General features: G+C 51.6%; 1 protein-coding gene across 5 annotated transcripts in view; it reads left to right on the top strand.

The window, feature by feature from the left end:
* The first annotated feature begins 8,660 nt into the window (after positions 1-8,660).
* The window catches only part of TFAP2E (transcription factor AP-2 epsilon), a 50,766-nt gene continuing 39,644 nt past the window's right edge, over positions 8,661-19,782 (top strand). For 3 of the 5 annotated variants that reach the window (XM_073317760.2, XM_073317757.2, XM_073317763.1), the window contains exons 1-3: positions 8,661-8,861; positions 13,543-13,989; positions 16,137-16,188. In XM_073317760.2, the coding sequence (XP_073173861.1) occupies positions 8,814-8,861; positions 13,543-13,989; positions 16,137-16,188 (547 nt within the window). In that variant the 5' untranslated portion in view covers positions 8,661-8,813. Of the gene's footprint in view, positions 8,862-12,828; positions 13,077-13,542; positions 13,990-16,136; positions 16,189-19,782 lie in introns of those variants that run through there. The other 2 variants (XM_073317761.2, XM_073317759.2) reach the window with 1 other exon arrangement.

The raw sequence follows: 19,782 nt of genomic DNA, 5'->3' as shown, positions 1-19,782 counted from the left end.
TTCTCCATCATGTGGCATCTTTAAATCAAGAGCTGGATGACTTTCTAAAAGACGCACTCTAGCTCAGCCAGAAGCTGTAGGCCGGATGCAGGAATCACCAGGTGAAATTCTCTGACCTGTGTTCTGTGGGTGGCCAGACGAGATGATTGGAATGGTCTTCTGGCCTTAAGATCCATTTATCCCCAGAAACCCTTGACACAATCTAGCCGTATATCCACAGCTGAGCGTAGCTGCTTTTCTGAACTAATAAATAATCTCTGTTACTGCACATTTCATTTTCTGCTGTGTGTAACAGATAGTACTGTGAGTCTCTCTTAGTTTCACCTATTCCTTGGGTCGTCATTGAAATAAGCAGCTGCTCTATTTATCCACTAGGGTGCAGAGCACAACTTCATAGCGACAAGACTGCTACCAACAGCATGAATAGCCCAGTGCGCAGGTGGGTTTTCACTAACATGAAGCTCCCTGGGTATCTTCCTTCTGCCTCATGCGGTGTATTGGCCCCTGAGTAATGACAGGCCTGGTAGTAACTGACTGATCCAACAATGCTGTTCCAAGCCATCAAGGTGAAGCGTGGGAGTGGTGTGACTGTTAGTTCAAATGATTTGGTTCCTGGCTGTTTGATAAAATTAGATCAAATTTACTCAAGGTTGAATTAAGAGGTGGAAGGCGCGTGTGTGTGTGAGTTTTATGTCACCCACGTGATGATGATACTCGTGGGACAAATGCTTGTACGATGTTTCTGCAGCCATGAGATAAGCTCTATTTGTTTTGCTGTCTCGCGCGCTCTGATCCATCTCTGCAAGTGCTGCTTTTGCCATCCTGGTCCTATTTCAGGTAACTGCACTTGTGATACCCCAGAAAAGTTTCCTGCCCCACCAAATATTGAAACTTCCCCCCCACAAGCACCCCCTGTTAGGTGCGGGACCAGTGACTTTTAAAGGCTGATATGATAAAACCACCTGCTCTAGCCGTATGGAAAATGGGGCTTCCTAGGGGTGTGTTATTTGTAACTAGTAAAGCTCAATAGCAGACCTCACACTCAAAAACATTCAGCCCACCTAAAATAGCTTCCCACATTGAGAAGTATGTTTAAACATGCGTCCTCAGGTTTCTGTATCTCCAGGACCTGTACATGTTACTGAGGTGATTTGACCTTTGGGGCAGAAGGAGATGAAAACTAGGAACGACAAATGTTTTTTAAAACTCAAAAATCCCCATAACTTTTCTCTCTAATGTGACACAAACCAAATCCCTGCTGCTGTGAGGCAGGACAAAGGGTTTATAGACACCCTGTGAGGTGACTTGCATAATTCACAGCTCATGGTTCGTGACTAATGTTGTCCCAAACTCCTGCCAATAAAATGTTTATTGCACCCTGTGCCATCATGTAGGCTTTCCCTATAAAACCCCAGTGCTACTCACAGGCAGGAGACTGTGCTATTTGTTTGGCTCTACCTAAATATCTGTGATGATGCGATCTTTTCTATACATGCTCAGGGAGGGGCTCTTGGACCAACAAGTCCTTTATCCTTGTGTTGCTCTCCCTGGGTACAGATTTCAAAGAACTTTATAGATGTCAGTGAATTTAGCCTCAGGGCTTCCCTCTGAGGTGAGGAATGTATTGTACCTATTTTACAGAAGGGGAAACTAAGGCGCACAGAGGCAAGGCAAGGTAAGGCTATGGAAGAGCCAGGAGTACAGCACAACTCTCCTGGTGCTTGGTTCTATGCTGTTACTGTTAGACTAGCCCAGGTTTCTGCTTAACCTGATATAACCATATCAGTCTAGGGATAAAAAATCTCCAGCCTAGATGGACCAGTTAAAACCAATTTTATCCAAAGAAAATTCACTGGAGAAGATGAGCTCTCTGTTCAGGAGCCAGCCAGCTACTCTGAGGCATGACCACCAGGGGTCACCCTAAGAGCTTTTAAAGCTAGAGTTTGCCACTTCTCAAAGAGGAGAGAACAAACCCTTCAGGGTGGCTGTGCCCTGAAAACCCCTGGTGAAGGGGCACTGTCGGCTTCCTGGGGCACAGGACCAGGAGAGAGGAGCTTCCTTGGACGAAGGCCTTGGTTGGATGGGTTTTTGTTTTTTTTTCAAACTCCCAGTCTTATGTAAGGCATTTGCTTTCATAATCAGAGCAGTGGCGTCTGCTGTCTGGAGTCACCTGTCGTTCAGAGGCATATCTTTCTGAGCTCCCTAGCCTGAACCGAATGCAAGTCAAAAGAAAAGCAAGTGGCACCAAGAATGATCATCCAAGCCAAGCAAGCGGATGAACCTGCCAGGGTTAAAGGCTGTACATCACTGTGTTAACACGGGCCTGTCAGCACCCTTTCTGCTGATTGGGGGCAGCTCCCCATCCTCCCAAGAAAGCTTGGCCCTCAGCAAACAAGGGGACAGGCAAAAGGAATTGGAATATTTTAAAATGCATTTCAGATCATCAAAACCTGCCAAATGATTTAATAAAGGTGGCTCCTGCTCCAGATTCCATGTGCGATTCCACCTCTGGTCACGAGGCCTGGATCGCCCATTAGCAGAGGATATCGTCAATAGGAGATACGTGCCTGCACCCACAGCAGACTAGACCCCTTGGCTCAGCACTAGGATTCTCCACCTCCCTGCTCATGAGCAGTGCCAACCTGATGACCCCAGAGACTGGAAACTTCCCACGCACAGTGCCTGGACAGAGACCTAACTGGGTGCTAGTGGGACTCCCTTCTAAGAGGGGGAGGGAATCCAGTCCCTGTGACCCATTTGATCCGTGACCTTTCATGCCAATCAGGGCAGTAGCTAATGGCAATGGTGATGTCTATGATATGGATGCTTGTGCCACCTGGAAAAATACTTAAGAGCAACAGTCTCCATTCAGACCAGCCCTTTAACTGCTCCATCCAAGGGCAATGGCTTTGGGGAACTATCAGTCCAGTTAGAGTAGAAGTAGTCCCCTAAACTCCTGATTCCTGTACTCCGCAGCTCAGGGAAGGCACACTCTTGCTCTAGCAGGATGTGGGAATGAATGTCCATTGCAGGGCAGAAGTGGGTGGTAGCTTGAGCCATTGGCCATCCCCAGTTTGCTCAACAATTACGTGTTTCTTCACATATGCGTAAGAGTGAATATACCCCCCTGGCTTTCCATGAGCTGCCAGCTAGTCATTGGGGGGTTAGAGGGAGATGGGGCTAAATGCCTGACAGTGACTTATTTCACAGGGCAAACACATTGCATAAGCAACTGGACTGCATGGGAAATGCTAGTACAGCCTCCCCCGAGGATCTGGCTTTCTAAAACACGGGCTTGGATGCAATACAGCTTTAAAGGCCGCTCTTTTCTTCCCCGGCCCAGTGTGCTCTGATGATGCAAAGGGAGTGTTTGCTAGTGGTTAGAGCACAGGGGGTGGAGTCAGGAATCTTGGTGTGATTGGAGCACTCTAAAGGCCCCATCACAGGGAGCACAGCACAGCCACAGAAGGAGAGCCGGTCCCCGCCCCCGCCCCAAAGCGCTCACAGTCTAAATAGACCAGACAGACAAAGGAAGGAGTCACATAAAAATTATGTGACTTGCCAAAGGCCACGCAGCAGGCCAGTATCTGAGCCAGGGCTAGGACCCACATCTTCGAAAGACCATGCTGCCGACTAGGGTCTACGGCAGCTTCTACTGGTGATTCGGTGACTGCCCTTAGGCAAGTCATGGCACTTTCTGGGCATCACTTTCTCCATCTGTAAAATGGGAAAGATAGCACCTGCTGCCTAGTGGTGGTCTGAGTCCTAACTCGTTCATGCCGGCCAAGTGCTTTGAGGTCCCGGAATGGCAGGCGCGGGCATCGGTGTTATAGCTGATCACACACGCACAAAGTTGTGCATTTATCTCACAACGTGTACTTGACACCAGTGCAGGCTCTGCAGGAGCGAGCAGACTTACCCCACGATCGTGTGGGTGGGATGGATAAGGTCTCAAGTGAGCTGATGCATATTTTGTTTTGTTTTATGTTTATAGCTTAAGGTGCAGCGCCCATTCTGCAGTAACATGTGTTATCCGACGGTGCTTTCTCATATCGCATCATCGCACCCTAAAAGCCCTGGTGATTAAACTAAACGTTTCATAAGGTTGCTATTTGGTGGCTGCACTGCCTCAGAAATCATCCAGGGCATTTGTTCAAACGGCTTGCTGCAAAATGGGATGAAGTTGGTTAGTCTTGCTAGGCGACGTGGTGCCAGAAGTTGCACCGATTCCAGCTCACCTCTAGGGGTAGCTCGCAGGTTAAGTAAGTACCTCTCTTCTGAACTCTTTTCAGTCCTCTCAAGCCCCATATGAACTTTGTCATTATGTAGCTTTGTTTGTTCTCTATATTTCTTTTAAATGGACACTGTGAATGATGGGAACAGTCCATGACTCACCCAAGTATTTGATGAGAGCTGGGACAGGATTCCTAATGGCAGAGAATCAATGTGGGGCTGAATCAGCTCATTGTTTTGGAGGAAAAGCCAAGTGACCATATGGTCTTATTTATGTGCCCCTAACACCCCATTTCAGCCAGTTATTTTCACTGGTGATATGTCTAAGCTTAGGCTGCAAAGGCCCCGTAGCAGAGACTGCAAAAAGCACCACACACATGCATGGGGCTCTATAAATGGTGATACATGATCAAGGGGTAAACAGACCTGGCTGGGGATAAACTTCTGCCATCTCCACTATGTGACCAGTTTTTCAGGGATTGCTAATTTGGATGTCAATATTCACAAGTGAACAAGTTTCCAGTTGACTTCAGGGGAGCCAGGATTTCACCCTTGTTTATAGCTTAAGGTGCAGGGTAAATGGTGGTCTGAGCAGAGGGTGACACAGTTTGTACTCATGTATCCATGAATCCATTTGTACAGTGAATTTGAAACTGGTAGGATCAAAGTCCCAACTGGTTCAATGTATCACATCGTGCACATTGCAGTTTTGTTTAATAGTGAACCTTTGCTTATAGGAAAATTTTCCAATGCAAAAATGACTACAGGTTGGTTCTCTGTGTGTGTGTGCTCTTTGTGGCACACATGTGACTCTTTGTTGTGTAACTGAAATGTATACGCCCACAGTTAGATTACGCAGAGATTGTAAATGATACTGTCCTATTGCTTTTGGCAGTCTGAACCAGTTATAGAATTAAGCATATTCAATTGTAATCTTGTTGGGGCGAGGCCTGTGTTTGTTTGTGCAGCGCTCAGCACAATGGGGCCGTAATCCTGATTGGGGTTTCTGGACTCCACAATAATATGAGTAATAAATAATAATCTCCAGCAACATTTTGAAATCTGGCTGTTGCCTGTGGGGCAGGAAACTGTTTCTAAGGTTCGGTTTAAATGATGCTCTTCAATAGCTGTTGGAAAATGCTCTAAATAAATCTGGTTTCAGAGTAACAGCCGTGTTAGTCTGTATTCGCAAAAAGAAAAGGAGTACTTGTGGCACCTTAGAGACTAACCAATTTATTTGAGCATGAGCTTTCGTGAGCTACAGCTCACTTCATCAGATGTATGCCGTGGAAACTGCAGCAGACTTTATATATACACAGAGAATATGAAAAAATACCTCCTCCCACCCCATTGTCCAGCTGGTAATAGCTTAAATAAATAAATCTGCAGTACTGATGGGCAGATGGGAAATCTTACAAGTCTTGCCCGTTGTGTTAGTTCTGTCTAACCTGCTCGTAGTGACCTGGGATGTGGTGGAACTCCAGTTCAGCAATGGAAGTGCCTGGACAGTGCAGTAGGATGGAAGGGAAGGGAATGTGCAGCTTGCAATTCCAGTGATAGGGAAACTCCAGCCAGAGGGAGGTTGCACAGGGAGAAAAGCATAAGAGGGTTCCCTGGTGCTTCCATATGCAGTGGCTTCTCAGAGCTGCCAGTGAGGTGAGCTGCTCACCTAGGCACAGCAGATGAGGAAGAGGTAACTCTGCATGTTCCTGCTTTGGCAGTCCTAACCTGGAAGGAAGGTATGAATGAAATTATGTGTCCTGTCCCTTCATCTTGCGTCTGTCTTGTCTAGTTAGACAATGCTGTCTCATTGTTTCCTGGAACTCCCCATCTGGCTGTATCTCCTACTTAGATTGTAAGCTGGTTCGGGCAGGGACTGTGTTTTTGTTCTGTTTGTACAGCACCTAGCGCAGCGGGGTCCTGGTCCATGACTGGAACTTGCAGGTGCTTGTGATAAAGCAAACTCCTAGATTGACCCTATCACTGCAGCAAGGAACCAAGGGCCTCATCTTAGCCCTATCAAAGTCAATGGCAAAATTCCTCTTGGCTTCCATGGGGGCTGGCGTGGGCCCTGGTTATGAGGTGAGAACAAGTGAAGGAGAGTTGAATACCCAGCAAAAGGGGGTTGGGGAGAGGAAGAACCCCTCATCTTAGAGAGCTGGGCCCTGCAGTGGTGGGTTCCTACACTGAGGCAGACACACTCAGTCTCACAAACACACAAGCCCCAAAGCACCAACATACACTCACACTTTCAAAATGTATTGCACCTTCCTCTGAAGCAGCTGGTGCTGGCCAGTGGCAGAGACAGGATCCTGTGCTGGATGGTCCCTGGGTCTCATCCATCCCAGCAATTCCTACCATCCTACACCTCCATGCAGAGGAGAGCTGAGAGCCGCTCTGCTGCGACTCATTCTCCCAGGTGCCCAAAGGGATTTGTCACGAAGCAAGTTCACGAGGACTATTTGGTAACAAAGTGGTACCTTTCTGCTTTTTTGTTTTGTTTTGTTTTTTCCCAGTGGAATCACAGCTTCCTCTCTGATACTCCCAGCTTAGATCCCAGCCTCCCCCATTGTGCTGCGATCCTGTGGGCAAGCAAGTTAGCTGTGTTTACCACCAGCATTTTGCACAGTTGCACCTCTTTCAGATGAATAAAGAATCAACATAAGAAGGACTAGATGGGCAAGGGGCTTTAAGAATGAACTGGAACATAACTGCAAAATACAGCGTGGCCAATCCAATTTTTCTTAGCAAATGAAACGGATCTGGTGGAAAATAAATACAGCCCCAAAGAACTTTCAGGGGCAGCATCCTTGAAAAGAATTTTTGGAAGGAGGGCGGGGAGAGGAATTGAAGAGCATCTGCAGAGATCAGCCCTTTTCACCGCTGCATATCCCTCCTCCCTCCCTTAAATGACATCTTTAATAGGAATAAATTAGAATAAATGATCAGCCTTTGCCTCCTAAAGACAGGTGGCAGAGTAATATTAAAAGAAAGGAATAAAAATTCACTTAATGAGCATTGTTAATTAAACCTGGAAATCAAAGAGGACTGAGTTGTGGGAATTCAGAGGGAAAATGAAAATGAAGGGAGCTGTAGCTCCGGGCGGGAAGAGTGGAATTAAATTAAATGTAGTGTGGGATTCTGTTTGTTAATGTCTCTCACACATCACAGTGTATTACAGTTTAGGCTAAAGTGTTTCTTCTCTGCTCGTGCACAAATTACACCCTGCCAGGAATGGAAACTTCTGCACAACAGTGGACAGTCTGGTCCTAGCAAAGACTTTGTTGCTGTTTATTATGCATATTACAGTCAGACCAAAGGAGATCAAAGCCTCATTGTGCCGGGTGCTGACCAAACACAGACCAGGAGACAGTCTGTGACCATCTAAAAAGACAAAGGGTGGGAGAGGAAACTGAGGCACAGAGCAGGGAAGTAGCTTGCCCAAGGTCAGTGACAGAGCTGGGAATAGAACCCAGGTGTCCTGGGCTCTAACCACAGGCCTAGGGTGGCTTGGAGGGAAGGGAAATAAAAAGAATCTTTAGTGTGGGGTGTGGGGAAGAGGTTGCTCAGCTCCCAAACCATTCAGCAGAGCAGGGGGGAAGGTTGACACCGAGCTGGAGGAGGGAGAGCCCTGTACCTCCAACTGTCTGCCACTAAAGCCTTCCTCTGCCTCATCCTCCTCCTCTCCGGCGCAGGCTGGGCTCTGTAAGGCAGAAGGGAAAGTGAAGACGGTGCTAACAAGCGAACAAATAGAAGACAGCAGGAGAAGGGGAAGGATTTGGTCAAGAAAGCGGCTGGATGCGCCCCATCCACCCTGCTGCAGGCATGTCCACACGGGAAGGACCTCACACCTCTTTCTAGGGACTGGGTTGGTTTACATGATGCGCTGGTAGCATCTTAGAATTGAGTTCTCCCCTTACACCCCCCCCGACATACCCCAACACACCCTCACGCCCCCTCCCCCCCAAAGAATGGAATGAAAGTTTTGTCAAACTAATTCTGCCCTCGCCTGGGTCCAGACGCGGTCGATTCCCGCTGCCCGAAGGCACCGGCCCATCGCAGGCGGGAGGGTCCCCTGCCTCCGCGGAGCGCGGATCTACCTGACACACGATTCGAGCCAGCAAGAAACCCGAGAGGGGGGTATTCGCCTTTAGCTCGGTTCCTGACACGGCTGCTCCCCCTCCCTCCGGGGGCTCAGCCCGGGCGCGTCTCTGGAAAGTTTCAAATGAACTCGGGATTCCGGATTCAATTATTCTAATGCGGAGCAGCGCGCCCTGCAGCGCAATATTCAAATCCACCCCACTGCGCCTGCCCCAGAATTGGGTTAGGGCTGGAAATTAAACGTGCGCCGGGCCAGGGGTCACGGGCTCCTCCGAGGGGCGGCGGGTTTCCTGGAACCTGCCCTTCGCTGGCCGGTTCCTGGAGCTTGGATCCTGCGGCCCCGAACGCGAGCCCAGCCGGCTGGAGAGGAAAGGCGGCCTCGGGAGAAGGGAGGGAGCCGGAGAAGAATTTGGCTCGTCCGATTCGATTGTTTGTTCCATCTCTTTACAAAGGCGCTTTTAGTTCCCTTCTGCCCCAAAATGCATTGGAAAGCCGAGAACGTGAAAGAAGAACATTTGTACCTGCAGGTGAGGAGCTGGGTCGGGGGGGGGATGCTGGTGATTAGAATGATTATTCTCGGGGCTGGGGCTTGATGATGTATTAAGCTGATTTAAAATGCAGCAGGATCCCCTTTGCTACAGGCTGGCCAGGCTCTGGAGTTCAAGCCTTTCAGTGCGATATCCTCGCAGCTGTAAAGGGTGGCGTGACGCTCCTTTCTCCTCGTTTTATTTCCTATCCGGAAGGACGTGTGATTTGCCCCCGGTACAGGGAACCTGCTTTGGAAATGCCACATGGCTTTGTCCTAAGGCTGGGAAATGATTTATTGGACCGGTAGAATAAGGCTTTGTATTGTGGGACTAGCCCCAGCAGGGAGGGAGAAAGAACCCGAAATAGTCTGGGTTTCTGGATGTCCCTTCAAGTCTCTTGTGTCACAACACAGTCCTCATTCTTGTTCCTCCAAGGGGGAATAGTCTGTGTGTGTGTGTGTGAATCTCAGCATTTCAGGAGCGACTGGGGCGAGACGTTTGCTAACGCGCAAACAGGAAAGTGAGGGATCAAACTTTGTTTAAAATCCGACTTTGCCCCCCGGCTCTCTGCCCCTCTCTTGGGGGCGCACTGTGGTGGAGTGGGGCGCGGGGCCCTGCCTGCCTCCGGAGCGCCCACAGGAGAGGGGCGATCAGCCAGTCAGTTCCCTGCGCGTCGTGGCTGTGAAGGGTGAGAAGTACCCGGCGCATCTGTGTCTATGATCAATTCATTTCACCAGCAATCTAAGGAACTTGATTTTCCCCTGCAGTGTTTCACTTTTCTTTTTTTTAAACAAATCCGTAATATCTTTATTGTCAGGGAAATACGTCGATTCCTTTAATATTATGATTTTCCACTCCGAAATAAACAGCTTAATTCGCCACTTTCCGACTCGGTGCCTGAGGGACAATGTTTGTACGTCTCCTGTGTGTTGTTCTCTCGCCTGCTCGGACCACGTCCCTGCATCTGCGAGGTCCCGCAGGAGGTGGGAGAATTGCACATGTCGGGTTTGCGACGGGAGCCCCGTGAAGCGGGGTGACAGGGGAAGGGGGCCGGCTGCCTGGGGCTGGCTCAAGGGGGTTAAGCAAAGTTGATCCGGTTTCTCTAAACACAGCAAACTGGGAGCAATCTCCGCGGTGCCCAGGGTTGTGTTATTTCAGACTGGGAGCAATCTCCGCGGTGCCCAGGGTTGTGTTATTTCGGAGGGATGCGGGCGCACGCCCCGGCGGACCCCCAGATGTTCATTTCCCGGTGTTTGGTTGTGCACTCCCGGGAGATGTTTGTGCCTGTCTGTAGGTAGGGATCGAGGCGTGGCGCTGAGCGCCTCTGCGATGCAGACAATGTTTGCTTAGGGCAGCTTACGGCTCGCTGTGTGTGCAGCCCGCCATGGACAATGGCACGTGGCTCTAGATTTGTGTCTGTGTGTGACGCCGGTGTTAAGAGGCGTCTGTGCATTGCTACAGGGGGGGTGTAATTGTCTCTCGGTGGGTGGATAATTCTAGAGACAGAAGCGTACTTGTGTGGCCGGCCCCAGAGAGAGATGTGTGTGTCTATGGACACTTAACGAGATCTTGGGGTGTGTCGCTATGTAGACTTCTGAGTAGTTGTAAAAGTCCGTGGGGAGCTATGGAGATCTATTTGTGTGTGTGTGTGTGTGTGTGTGCAGATCCGTTGGTGTGTTTTTGCACAGATACGTTTGCGTGTGTGTGTGTGCAGATCCGTTTATATGGTTTTGTACAGATACACGTGTGTGTGTAGATCCGTGTGTGTGTGTGCAAATACTTTTGTGTGTTTTGTACAGATACTTCTGCGTGTGTGTGCAGATCCGTTGGGGTGTTTGTGTGCAGATCCGTTTATGTGGTTTTGTACAGATACACGTGTGTGTGTGTGTGTGTAGATCCGTGTGTGTGTGTGTGTGCAGATCCGTTGGTGTGTTTTTGCACAGATGCGCGCGTGTGTGTGTGCGCGCGTGCACGCGGGTGCTGATACGTGTGTGTGCACGCCCGTTGCTGTGGTTTTTGTCCAGATGCGCTTGTGGGTGCCTGCGCTAAACTGGTGCCTACCCGAGATTCAAACTCCAAGTCTCCAGACTTCAGCACTCAGCGTTTGCTGACGGACTTTCCAGCGCAGGGGCCGCCAGCTCTGGGGTGGGGGGTGGGGATCACATCTTAGCGTTGCAGATGCATCCGATGAAGTGGGCTGTAGCTCACGAAAGCTTCTGCTCAAATAAATGTGTTAGTCTCTGAGGTGCCACAAGGCCTCCTGTTCTTTTTGCATGGGGGGGGGGGGTTCACACAGTTATTTCGTTGTTTTTAATTCACACAGACGCTCACCCCCGCCCCATCCCCACCCCCACCTCCCCCTCCCCCCAGTCCTCGCTGTGGCTGGGGCTGCAAAAATACGGGCTCTGAACCACAAAACACCTGCGGAGCGGGCTGAGGGCAGGCGGCAGCGGGCCGGCCTCCACCCTCGCCCGGAGCCCCGGGCAGAGACCCCGCTCACCTGGTGAAACCTGCCCCGGGCAGGCTCCCCCCTGCCTGGGCCCGGCCCGCCCGCTGGCCCATCCGGACGATCGGGATCCAGAGAGGCTGGGGGATTTACACACAACCATGTATCGATGAGCCTGGAGATTGTTGTCTAAAGAATACCAGGGATTTGTTCGCGACCGGCGCCCCCGGCCGGGCTCCTTCCCCCGGGCGGGGAGAGGCTGGGGGTGCTGGACAGTGGGCGGGTTTCAGCGGGGGGCGCAAGGAGCTGGCGTCTGCGGCTGCTGCTCTGAAGTTTCCTGCCTATTTTTATTCTTGCAATTTCCAGAGTGAATTCGTAAAGTTCAGAATAACCCCCGCGGGTCGGTGCGGGACGCAGAGGGAGCCGCTTTGCTCCGCGTTGGGGGGTGAAGGGGGGGGGAATCGATTGATTTCCGAGGCTGCTACTGGGAATTTCGCTTTTCGTACAAGAGAAAAATTAACACCTTGCTCAGGCTAATAAACTGAAACCTTAGAGCCACACAAACGTTTCCTTGAAACCATCCACCTCCACAAGCATCTTCCCTCCCCCAGCCCAGCCACGACTCAGCCATTTGAAATTGTTCTTTGCTCCAGCAACCGGCCCCCCCCCCCCCCCAAGCCCGCGGGACACAGCGTCGACATCAGTGGACTTGAGGGACTGGGGCGGGGGCGGGGGGGGGGGGAGAACCGGAATTTCCAAAGATTTTTGCAGCCTGCTTGGAGGCTGCGGTGGTTGGGATTCACCGGCTCCCACCCCAACAGGCGGGGGTGGGGGGAAGGGGAGGACTTTTCTTTTTAAATGAGTCTGTGCTCAACACAAAAATGCAAGAATGAAACAAAAAAAAAATGCAAGTAATGGACCCCATGGAAAGCGGTGCACGCCCGGAAGAAAGGCACAAAAATCCAGCAAAGCAAAGCAGGAGAAAACACAGTTCTTCCAAATCCAGATTAGGCGAATAGTTAATGAGATCTCGCGAGTTAAAATTCCCTCTGAATTTTCCGTGGGAGCGGAATCAACCCCCCCCCCCCCCTTTGATGCCTCATCCGTGTTCAACGGAAAAGAGACAAACCTGGTCTTAAAAGAACCACTAAGAAAAATTCTAAGAACCAATTTGATTTTTGCTAAACGGTTTCTCTCTCTCTCTCTCTTAATATTTGTGTGGTTTTTTTTTTTAAATCCAGAGTCCTTTCAGTGTAAACGGATTCACACGGATATGATTTGTTTAAGATTCTTCCCCTGAATGTAGTGGTTGTTTAAAAAGAAAAACAAAAAAGAAAAAGAAAAAGAACCCTCCTCAGAAAGAGACACAAACCTCCCCCCCCCCCCGCCCATTAAAATAATAATACAAAAAGGCGAGACTCGGGCTCTGTCTCTTTAACGCGCGCTCCCGGCGCTGCCGGCGCGCCCCCGGCTCTATAACTGGAGTGCATGGCGTTGGTTTGGGCTCAGAGGGAGAGGGAGAGGGAGGTGGGAACCATCTGAAACACTTCGGAACTGAACGGTTTTGTAATCGAAGGGACAAAGCCATCCGCGTAACTCCCCCCCGCTGGATCTGGGATTTTTCCTGCATGGAGCTGCTGGGCCGTACCCGATTTTGAAGGATTGTTATTGGGGTTTCTTTTATTCCTCCACGTCTCTGCTTTGACACCTTCCTCTAGGCCTCCCCCCCCGCCCCCGCACAGATGCTAGTTCACACTTATTCAGCCATGGTAAGTTGGTGGGGGGGGGGGAGAGACTCATAGGGGGCCACCCCAGAGATATTTAATGGAGGCAGCCTCGTCCCTCCCAACGAGAAGGGATTTCACCCTCTGATTCTGGCCAGATGTCAGAGCTCGGGGGTCCCGAGCGGACGCTTTGTTTTCTCCTGGGGAGGCTCGGGGGGATCCAAGCGGAGGAGGGAAGTGCAGGTAGGAAGGTGTTTGCAGGCTGGAGCGGGGACCTGTCCCTGCCAAGGGGACGCGGAGCCAGGGGGCAAAGCGGATTCCTAGCCCCGTGGCGGGGGAGGTGGCCAGGCGGTGTCAGGCGCTGGAGCTGGGGGCTTTGCCCAGGGCTTGGTGACCTTCTCTGCGCCGCTGGGAAGCCAGGTGGCCCTGGAGCCGGGCGCCCACGGGGGAGGCCAGGGAGCCGGGGCCCCAGCTCCGCCTGACCAGCGTCTTTCTTCTCTTCTCCCCGCAGGACCGTCCCGATGGGCTGAACGGGGCCTCGACCGGCGGCCGCCTCTCCCAGCTCTCCTCCCTGAACCAGGCGGCTTACTCCTCGGCTCCCCCGCTCTGCCACACGCCGGCCTCGGACTTCCAGCCCCCCTACTTCCCGCCGCCCTACCCGCAGCCCCCCATGCCCTACTCGCAGAGCCAGGAGGCCGGCTACCCGCACCTGGGGGATCCGTACAGCACCATCAACCCCATCCACCAGCACCAGCAGCCCGGCTGGCACTCGCAGCGGGCCCGGCAGGAGGAAGCGGGGCTGCTCTCGCAGACCCACCGGGCGCTGAGCCTGGATCCCCGCCGGGAATATCCGGGGGTCCCCCGCCTGCTGCACGGGCTGGCCGATGCGGGCCACGGGCTAGGAGACGGGCCGCTGGGCCTCCATGGACTCGGACATCCCAGCCTCGAGGACATCCAGGTACATCCCGTGGCTGTGGAATGACCCAAGGCCCGCCAGGCGGGGGGTGGCGGGGGTACCCCAGGAGGCCGGGCTGGTGGGGAGTTAGCAGCCTTTCTCCGGCCGAAGGGCTCGGCTCCGCCGGTGCCCAGATCCCAGCTGGCTGCCCTGGGGGCGCAAAGCCCGGAGCCCCTGGCCCGGTTTGCATTTCTGGAGGGGTTCCCCGCGCTGTGTCCAGTCTTTTGGAACGGACTTTCCCGGGCAGCCCAAGGGGGGAAAGCGGGTGGAACAAAGCGATTCAAGGGGAAAGGGGGTTAATTTAAAGTGTGGGGGGGACTAAAGGGGGAGCCCCTTTGTTTGAGAGAAGCTGTTCAATGGGGTCAATTAATCATAAAACAGCCCCTCGCTGCTCCATCAGATGCTCCATCCCGGGAGTGAAACCAAAAAGTGATCCCGAAAATGCCCGGCTGGTCTCTCGGAGCCGAAAAGACCCTCTGTTCCGCTGTAACAGGCAGGCTCTGCCCAGGCAGGGGGAGGTTTGGGACCTTCACACTCAGGCTGTGGAGATGGCTCATTTTCCGAAGGGAGGGTTCGCTTCTAAAAGTACAACTCTCCTTTTTCGCTTTCACCCCTTCGTTTTCGATGATGCTTCGTTAAAAAAGAAAGAAAGAAAAGAAAATGACAAGGATGGGGGGGGAGGTTGCGCTTGGAACTGGTGTTTTGCCTCGTTGGTTGTTTTGGGGAGGATCGAGGGGGACATTTCCATTGCAAAACGGTCCGGTAGATATATTCATTTTCTTATTTTACAATTCTATTGGTTGGATCTTTGCGGTAAATTCTGGATTTGCTGCAAATTCAAGACTCTCCTTCCCATTCGCTTTTCCCGAATTTGCGCCTCCGCTCAGATCCTTTCCTCTCTTGTCCTGTCAAGAAACTAGATTTCCTTTGCCATCCAAATCGCCCCGAATGTGAAATGTTTTATAACTTTCTAGCCACACGATGTCTCCTCTCCTGTTTTCATTTTATATCGTGATATTAGCCGCAGACGGACTCGGGGGAATGGCTGCGCAGAGATATTTACAAAACATCATTTCACTGTTTTAAAAGATGGAGCAAAATACTATCCTCGTTCTAAAGGACAGAAATCGAGACGTTCCCTTTAGTTTGATCCAATTCTATTCCAGCGATGCTTTTATCCGAGCCATCAAAGACACAAACTGCTAACAAAGAGCCCAGGGAGAGAATTTGTGTCGGTGTTTTGTTCGCACTCCCAAGTGTACCGAAGTAATTCGAGTTCTATTTGTATTTTCGTATCATTTTATTTATTTACCACGTGAAGACAGTAGCTAGCAGAGGGGCAGGAGTTTTGTAGAGAACTTCAATTACTTTAACAAAACACGACACGGTTTGGTTTTTTTATGTGCGTGTGCTTTTTATTCCGGATTTGTCAACTCTCTAGCAAAGGAAATATGGAGAAAGAAACATTATGCGCAAAGAATACAAAAGCACCCAGAACGATATTTAATCCCTAGCTCAAACAATTTTTTTTCCATTTTGAGGAAAAATCTATTCCATTCACACAAGTTGGTCCAATAAAAAACATTTCTTCGCCTCTCTGGTCTCTCTCCATATCCTGGGACCAACGGCTAGAATCACACTGCGAACAGCCTAGTCCTTTGTCCTCTCAAATCTCGGAATATTTTTGTTTGTCTGCCGCTTGGAGGCAATTGCAAACTATCTGCGTCCCCCCCTTAAACAGGAATTAGCTCCGGAGTTACCTGGAACGACCCCCCGGTCCCCCTAAGCGACCGAGGCAGTATACTCGCACAGGGAAGTCTGCGCGTTGCTAACAAGAAAGAACAACTCTAGATTCTTGCTCTCTGTAAAAATTTAATCATAAAGTAGGTTTAAAAGTATCTGATGAAATAACTGGGGGTGACTGTTCACAGGAGCTGCACGAATCCATTTGCAAGCCCAATATTTGTAGGGTCTAATTTATCTCATTCGATCTTTGAAGAAAAGCCCCGGGAAGCCTAGATCTCCGCTGTTGGTGTGTGTGTGTTGATGATGTGGCCCGTTTGAAAACGGAGAGATCTCCACGGCTCCCCACCCCTCAGTTCTGCATTAGGAAAGCAGCACCCTAATATTTGTGCCTTGCGTGCTTTCAGGCTGTGGATGATGCTGGGCTGAATTTACTGGATCAGTCGGTGATCAAGAAAGGTAAGGAGATCTCCTCTGGAAACAGGGGCTGCAAGGAAAGTCTTTTTTAGTAGCCCACCCACCTCTGGGGACCGGGCCGGCGCTGCAATGGGACCCCAGTTCCCACTGGGAAGGGGGAGAGAGCCCCAATCTCTGGCGCTGCCTAGGGTTTGAAGCCGCAGGGTTTGCTCCAAACACCAGTTCCGGGTCCCTCGCCTCTTTATGGGGTCCGGCCCCGCATTTCTTCCTTTTAAATAATCCCTTAAACACATTTCACACCAGCTCAGAGACGAGCTGCCAATCCGGGCTGCCTGCTCCAATTTCCGGACTTAGGGCCTGATCCAATCTCCGGTTTCTCGCAGAGACCCTCGGTTTTTTTCCCTATTAAAAGTAATTACTTAGGGGCCTGCCCGGCGTTCAAATGCATCCTCCCTGCCTCTGGATATTTACTGCCTCATAAAGCACTAACAATGTCAGAGTCAGAGGGGCCGGAGAAACACAGATGGGGGGGGGCAGGGCACTGATTAACGGGAATCCCCCCCACCCCACCAAATCCGTAGGGCCCAAGGATGGACTCTACTGCTCAGACCTGGCGCTGGGGCTATTTCGCACCAGTCCGCAGCTGCTCCAGATCCGGGGGAAGGAGGTTGGCTGGGGCTTACACGTTGGGGGTGCCCGGGGACTGCCTGGGTCTCTTGCTTCCTACGCAAGGGTGCTGGGGTCGGGTGGGGGGACTTCTCTACAACCCTCTCCGAACAGGCTCCAAGCTAGTGGACACGGGGCCTGATCCAAAGCCGAAGGAAGCCAATGGAAAGACTTCCATGGATTTTAGTTGGCTTTGGATCGGCGCCTTCAGCAGCCGGGAACAGGAGTGGTACAATAAACCACTGTGGAGCAGGGATGGGTGGTGGTGGTGGTTTTTTTTTAAACTGCACCAATCCCAGCTCCTGGTAAGAGCAGTCGCGATCTTGCAGAAAGCGGGAGAGTTCGGGGGTGATTATCTACTATTGATTATTTACTGTCCTGGCCGGCAGCTCCCGATCGATTGCACTTCGCCCGATTGATTGGCTAAGTGAAATCGTTGCGAATTCCCGAAGCTGGCGGGGGGGAGGGGGCGGGGAGTGTCTCTTCGGCCCCCTCCCCAGGAGAGTAAATATAATTAGGAAAATATTTTTAAAAATAGAATCTGACTTTGGTTGGGATCCCATCCGGGCTCGCTGATCAGCATTGGAAAGACCTTGGGTTCACGGCGGGGCTGGGGCTCTTACAGTCTGTGCTCATCGCAGACAAAGTTACAGTTGCCTTTTTGTTTTTTTAAAAAAGTCACCCATTAGAATCAAAATGTCCCGTTTGAGGTGGGTCAGTAAAATAACATTAGCAAAGTCAAATATAGTTTTTAAAAAACGAGACCTGCTGGGTTGAAAGCGCCTGGGGAAAAAGGAGAGCGGAATAAGAAATAAAAGGCCCCGCAGTTGTGGCGGAGCCATTCAGCCAGCTCCATATGAAACCGGCCCGTGGGCATCTCGGCGGATGTGGCCAAGGCAACCATCCTACAGGGTGACACGCCGGGAATGGCCCGGGAGCCAGAGCAGTCAAACTCCAGGGAAAGCCCAGCAAAACGCGCACAAACAGTCGGAAGAAGGAGAAACGCGTCTCCGGGGGCCAGAGGGCTTTGACCAGCGACGTTATGTCTAATTGTCCGTCTCGTGCCCCAAACCTTCTTCCATAATGATGAATAACACCCAGCGCCCCCCTCCGCCCCCCCCGGTGAATAGTATCCCTGCCTTACAGGGGCCGATGGAAAGAATCTAGCTGCTGGCCCCTGTGCGCTTTGGATCTGGGTCTTACCCTAGGCCAAGTAGCCCGTCATTGGCACAGCCAGGATGGGACCCAGACACCGGAGCAAGTCACTGCACTCCCGCCTCCCCCAGTAAATTCCCCCCCCATACAACTCCCCAGCTAACTCTCTGCACAGGAATCCGGGCAGGCTCCGGCCCATCGAAACTTGTCTGTTCAGATTTAGGGCAACACTCCCGGGCCAATCCGAGCGGGATGCTGCGGGTGGCAGGTCGGCTGCCGCTCAGCCACGCTCGGGCTCAGGGATTCTGGGCAAGGTATGGCCCCATCCAAGTCGCCCACAGGGGTTGAGGGCGGTACGGCCAAAGTTACTACATCCCCCTCCCTGAGCTGGCTGGGGACCGAGGGGAACCAGCCCTGAGCCTGGAATTCCAGCCCGGGGGTGGGTGGCAAAACCTCCTGGTTATACGAGACAGAAAATCAAAGCGGAGCCGTTTTCTCCAGGGGCCTGCAGGCTGGCTGGCTCTGCTATTGAACCGGCAGACCTGGGGCTCTCAATTAGACAATTTAAAAACAAAGCCCGGCCTAGGAGAGCCTGCCTCAGGAGCCACCTGTGCAAAGGTGCTAGCCAATCCCGCCTCGCTCCGGCACCCCCGGGTTTGGGTGGCCGGGGAATGCAGGCTCAGGCCGGCCCGGTACAGACTTGCTCGCTTGGGTAAAGATATGCAGGACGGGGCGCGTAGTTTGCAAACTCTTCCAGGAACTTGTCCCGCCTCTTGAGCCCCGACACGCGGCTGGTGCTGCCGAGAGCAGCCGAGCGGTGATCTCACAGGTTATTTATCCCTGGACTAGAATATCTCCAGAGCAGCATTTCTAAATAGGAGAGCTCGGAATGTGTTCCCGGTTTGGAAACTGCATTTACCCAACGGACCGTAACAGCTCCCAGGGGTTATGGAGAAATGGGCAAACCTGGTTAGCACTTTTAAAAATAAATTTCCGCGTCCACATCCCTCGCTCTCCCCCAAACAGCGACAACCCCCCCAAAAGTCACTGCGCAGTAATAGGCAGAAAAATGCTGGTTCCTTCCAGCAGCGACTCGGGGACCTTCAGGGGTTGGCTTCATAATCGCTGGGCAGGTTCCTAAAAAGTCCGTGCAAAGGTTCAAGCATTCACTGCGCGCTGATGGCGCTGCGCCGCCAGGGCGAAGTTTGCTGTCAAAAGTTACCCCCGAACGCAGAGCAATTGGTTTCGAGACCACAGCATCTGGGTCACACTCCACACAGCCCCCCTCTCCCCCCGCGCACCCCCATCAAGCCGGATTAAAGTCGGGACAAAAGCGGGAGGAATTCCCGGGAAGCCATTTGAATACAAAACAAACAAAGACCAGGGACAATTAATTACCGCGCTGTATTTTGGAACGAGACTTTCTCGACTAACGCAACATAAAAGGCATCTGCAACCGTGACTGCAAACTGCCCTGCCTTGCGTTTGGCCTGCAGACTTCTTCGGTCGGCGCCGAAACCTTGGATCCCTTCTGAGCAAGCCAGTGAATTGGCTTCCTTCTTTTGTTTGTTGTTGTTGTTGTTGTAAATCTACTTTTTAAAAATCGGACCTCGGTATGCCAAGTCTCAGTCTGGGCCAAAACAATGGTACGGGCGAGTTTATATTGATTTCGGACTAAACTAGGGGTTTAGACTAGAGAGGCGTCTGGGGTCGCATTAATGCAGAGAGAGAAAGTGGCCCCTGGCCCCGGAGAGTGAAGGTGTCACAGGAAGACCCGCATGCGGTTTTCTTTTCTTTTTCAAGACTAGTTTCTCT

Source organism: Lepidochelys kempii, chromosome 19 (genome assembly GCF_965140285.1).
Source record: "Lepidochelys kempii isolate rLepKem1 chromosome 19, rLepKem1.hap1, whole genome shotgun sequence".
In the NCBI taxonomy this organism is placed as follows: domain Eukaryota; kingdom Metazoa; phylum Chordata; order Testudines; family Cheloniidae; genus Lepidochelys; species Lepidochelys kempii.
Note: the sequence above shows the minus strand (reverse complement) of the source record. Positions and strands in the feature narration are given on the sequence as shown.